The sequence below is a fragment of the Penaeus monodon genome, chromosome 17 (assembly GCF_015228065.2).
Source record: "Penaeus monodon isolate SGIC_2016 chromosome 17, NSTDA_Pmon_1, whole genome shotgun sequence".
NCBI lineage: Eukaryota > Metazoa > Arthropoda > Malacostraca > Decapoda > Penaeidae > Penaeus > Penaeus monodon.
In genome coordinates, this window is record NC_051402.1 from 38,663,857 (window position 1) to 38,668,856 (window position 5,000).

The 5,000-nt window shown below is 38.4% G+C and overlaps 1 protein-coding gene across 2 annotated transcripts in view; it reads left to right on the forward strand.

The window, feature by feature from the left end:
- Positions 1-5,000, forward strand: part of LOC119583738 (exocyst complex component 5-like) — a 20,252-nt gene that overhangs the window by 625 nt on the left and 14,627 nt on the right. For both annotated transcript variants that reach the window (XM_037932393.1, XM_037932394.1), the window contains exons 2-5: positions 1,696-1,826; positions 2,600-2,717; positions 3,274-3,471; positions 4,095-4,159. In XM_037932393.1, the coding sequence (XP_037788321.1) occupies positions 1,696-1,826; positions 2,600-2,717; positions 3,274-3,471; positions 4,095-4,159 (512 nt within the window). The remainder of the gene's footprint in view (positions 1-1,695; positions 1,827-2,599; positions 2,718-3,273; positions 3,472-4,094; positions 4,160-5,000) is intronic.

Below are 5,000 nucleotides of genomic sequence, written 5' to 3' on the forward strand. Positions count from 1 at the left end.
AATAAATAGTTTCAATTTTTCTTTTTTTGTAACAAACAGACTTGAACTAAATCAGTTTTTGTGACAAGTCTTTTGATCTTTGATAAACATATCTGTGGATCCAATATATTGCTCTCCAAAGTTGATACATTTCTATATTTGGTAATAATTAGAAGACTTTTGCATAACCAATCACGACGTTTTACGTATATGGCTAATAGATTGTGGAGAGGAATCGATCGATACTGTTATTTTCTACCGTTATTGTCACGTGAAAGCGTACAGAATAATTACTCTCTGTTCTGCCTTTTGATTACTTATATTGGACCTTTATTGATGATGGTTTAGATATAGAAGATATTGCCATTTATTTTTTTTTCTTTTATTGGGTACTTCTCATAGACATGTATTCAGGGGGCACAGACAAGGTTTTTGGGATGATTGATGAAGTTAATTAGTTAAAAAATTAAGTATTGTGTATTTTTCCTCAAGCTTTCAAGGACATTAGTGTAGATGTACGTTTAGGTTGATTTACATCTAGATTACACATGAATGTAGATAGAGACGTACAGGTAAATAAAGATAGAAAATTAAATAGATATAAATATTAATGTAAATGTTATATAGAGACTGATATAGCCTTCGATGTAGGCCTAGGCATGGTTGTTTATAGTTCATAAATATGTATGGTTTAAATGATTGATTTTTCTATATTTGTTTGTATTTTCTATTTACAATTAGTGCGTCAGTAAGCCACAATTCAGCAGTTATTATAAAGTGATTTTTTAATGAGAATATATTGGTTTTGGTCACATTTTGAAGCTGAATTACAGTACTTTGTGTTCGTAAAAGCTGAAAAAATATATGAAAGCCTAAAACCAATTTTTTCTACTGATTAAACTTTTGATTATCCATAATAGGACAGTTCTTAGATATCCATCACAAAAAAGTGAATATTGTGGTCATCAGAAATGCACAAAACCGCATTATTAAGTATGAAAAATAGTCTTCGTAAAGTAGAAGGAAGCCCACTGTTGGCCATCAAAGTCAGGGGATATTGGCATGAAGTAATGCCTTAGTCTATTTGTTATGTTATTCAGCAGTGTATAATGAACAACCTCCATCTTGTATGTTATAGCAGGATTAAGTTTGCTCCATCATTATTATTGTTATTATAATTACTGTCATTATTAATGTCACAATTTTTTTATTATTTTTTATCATCTTAAATGTAATAAAAAAATAATGAAGTATAAAAAATTTTTAAGGTAATTAGGTAAAAATAGAATAAAGTAATAAAAGTAATAAAGGAATTGGTAATAATGAAAATAAAGATAAAATAATGATGATAAAGATAATAAAAATGATAAAATGAAATATATAAAGATAAAATGAATAATGAAAAAATTGTAATAATGTAATAAAGATAGTAATGAAAAATAAGATAATAATGATAATAAAATAATAAAGGTAATAATAATAATAAAAATAATAAAAATAATAAAAAAATAATAAAATAATAAAAAATAAAAATAAAAATAAAAATAATCACCACTCACCCTCCCCACACCATCCCATCACGTCACCATCACCCTCACCCACACCCACACCATCACCATCACCATCACCACACCCCCACCATATATCTAATACCCAAAAGTAAAAGAAAATTAATAAAGATAATAATAATGTTCAAATATGATCTCTCACTTACAGGATCCCTTTGACGGAGAGGAATTTGTGGAGCGACTGGCGTGGCGTGTCAATGCCAGTATCTCCCCCCCTGGCAGCACAGAGATTGCCTTTAATCCTGACCTCTTGCACGATGCATTCACACAGGCTATCAAGTAAGCCTATGTGGTTCTTTTCTTACTCTCACTCACACTTATGCACACTCCACACACGTCTATATCTTGCTGTCTCGCTGTCTCTGTATCTTATTCCTTTCTAATTCTCTCCTTCCTTCTCTCCTTCTCTCCCTCTCTCTCTCTCTCTCTCCCTCTCTCCCTCATTCTCTCCTCTCTCTCCTCCTCCTCTCTCTCCTCCTCTCTCTCCTCCTCTCTCTCCCTCTCTCTCCCTCTCTCTCCCTCTCCCCTTTTCTCCCTCCTCCTCTCCCTCTCTCCCCTCTCCCTCTCCCTCTCCCCTTCCCTCCTCTCTCTCTCTCTCCTCTCTCCCCTCTCTCTCTCTCCCTCCCTCTCTCTCTCTCTCTCTCTCTCTCTCTCTCCTCCCCTCTCCTCTCCCTCTTCCTTTCCCCTCCCCTCCCCTCTTCCCCCTTCCCCTCTCTCTCCCTCTCTCTCTCTTCCCCCTTTTCCCTCTCCTCTCCCCTCTCTCTCTCTCTCTTCGCTCTCTCTCTTCTCTCTCTCTCTCTCTCCCTCTCTCTCTCTCCCCCTCTCTCTCTTCTCTCTCTCTCTCTCTCTCTCTCTAGATAGATAGATAGATAGATAGATAGATAGATAGATAGATAGATAGATAGATAGATAGATAGATAGATAGATAGATAGATAGATAGATAGAGGTATAGATGAAATTGGTTTAGTAAAATGAATTTCTATAATATTTTGGTGGTTAAAATGCTAAATTTTATATTTATGTTAATTTTATTTTTTTCAAAATTCCCCAGGGACCTACAACTTCTTGATGAGAGGACGGCGAAAAAATGTGAACGTTTGGAAGCAGCGGTGCGCGAGGAAGAGGTTAAACACTGGCAGAATGTAGCACAGCTCCTGGACAACAATCGGGTAGGTTGTGTTGGGTAGGTTGTGTTTGCGTGTTTACATCTCTTTTTGTGTCTCTCTTGTCTCTCTTGCCTCGCTGACTCTCTGCCTCTCTGATTCTCTGATTCTCTGCCCCTCTCTTCCTCTCTTCCTCTCTCCTTCTCTCTGTCTCTCCCTCTCTCTGTCTCTCCCTACCCCTCTGTCTCCCTTTCCCTTCCCTCCTTTCCTCCTTCACTACTACCTTCCAGATTATTTGTTACACATATTATTCAGTCCAAAGTTAAGCATTTTTATAATTGACTTACCCACAAGAGGTGTAACATTTGAAGTACAGAGATGCAAAATTTATTTCAACAAGATCTTGTCACTAACCTCAGGTAAGCTTCAGAAACCCCAGAAACCATACTTTTTTGAAACCTCATTTTGAAACCCCACTTTTTTTAAATCATACTTTTTTTTAAAACCCCACTTTTTTGAAACCATATTTTTTTAAAACCCCCACTTTGAAACCTCCCTTTTTTGAAACCATACTTTTTAGAAAAACCCACTTTGAAACCTCCCTTTTTTTTCTCTATTGCAGGAGGCATTCCAGAGCTTCCAAGACCTGGACAGCCACATCAACAGCGTGGCCACAAAAGTCGTGCACTTGGGCGACCAGCTGGAGAGCGTCAACACTCCGCGGTCGAGAGCCGTCGAGGCCCAGCGGCTGATGAACCACTTCCGCGAGTTCCTCCTACCGGGGCCCTTGGTCTCTGAGGTGTTCACGGACAAACTGAAGGTGAGGTTGGGTGGATGGTTCGGGAGGAGAGTGAGGTTTTCTGTGCTTCTGTGTTCGGGTGTTAGTGTTTGGTAAGGTGTGTGTGTGATTTTTGTGTTGCCTTTGTGCTTGTGTCTGTCCATGGTCTTTGGTATGCATGTGGCTTGTGTTTTGTTTTTTTGTGTGTTGTGTGTGTGTGTGTTTATGTATGCATGCATGTTTGTGTGTTATGTATGTGTAGATGCATGTACATGTATATGTGTGTGCTTGTGCATGTGTTTATATGCTTTTGCCTGTCATTTATTGATGTGTGTTTATTTATCTGTATATGTATATGTGATTTTGTGTGTGTGTGTGTGTGTGTGTGTGTGTGTGTGTGTGTGTGTGTGTGTGTGTGTGTGTGTGTGTGTGTGTGTGTGTGTGTGTGTGTGTCTCTTATATTCTTTGCTGATAATTTTACTTGATAAGAGGAGAATATAGAGACCTTATTGATATGGACAATAAAATATACCAAAATTGGCTCTAAAATCTGCTGATCGTTTTATTCTTTACACTGAGTATTCATGAGAATTTCAAAATAAGGATTAGCTTTGTTATCACATAATCGGAGTATAATTATTGACATACTGATTTTTTTCTTTCAGATATATGAAGCGGCTGATGTCATTCAGAAACTGCACTTAATAGCCCAAGAATTGCCCTCTGGAAAGTACGCTCGCTTTAATTATTCAGCTCGTAATTAGGAGTCATAAATTTAATGATTTTTATGATATTTTTGTGGGATATCAAGTATTTATTTTAAGTCGTTGTAAGATTCAAGTTCTCTTTGATTGCGGTTATTGATGCATCATTATGATTATGAAATAACATGTTCCATAGTCATAAGTCTTATTATATGGTAGAATGTGTGCATGTTGTATATATATTTGATATATTTTTTTCCCATTTGAGATATATTTATGTTTTTTTTTTTTCGCTCTCCCTTCCCTTCCCATATACTTCCCTGGCTTCCCTCCTTCTGTCTTTCTTATCTTCCTTCCCTTCTCTCTGTTCTCCGTCTCTCCATTCCCTTCACCCTTACCCTCACACTTTCCTCTGCTCCCTTTACTCTCTCCTGAACCCTTATCCATGCCCTTTCTCTCACTCTCATCTTTCTTTTCATCCTCAACCTCTCACTCTCTCCTTCTCTACCTTTCTCCCTTTCTCCTTCTCTTCCTCTCTTCTTCTTCCTCTCCCTCTCCAATTCTCCATCTTCCTCTTCCTCTCCCTCTCCCTCTTCCTCTCCCTCTTCCTCTCCTTCTCCCTCTCCCTCTTCCTCTCCCTCTCCCTCTCTCTCTTCTTCTCCCTCTCTCTCTTCTTCCTCTTCCTCTCCCTCTCCCTCTCTCTCTCCCTCTTTCTCTCCCTCTTTCTCTCTCTCTCTCTCTCTCTCTCTCTCTCTCTCTCTCTCTCTCTCTCTCCTTTCTCTCTTTCTCCCTCTCTCGCCCTGTCTCTCCCTGTCCCTCTCCCTCTCCCTTTCCCTTGCCCTCTCCCTCACCCTCTCCCTCACCCTC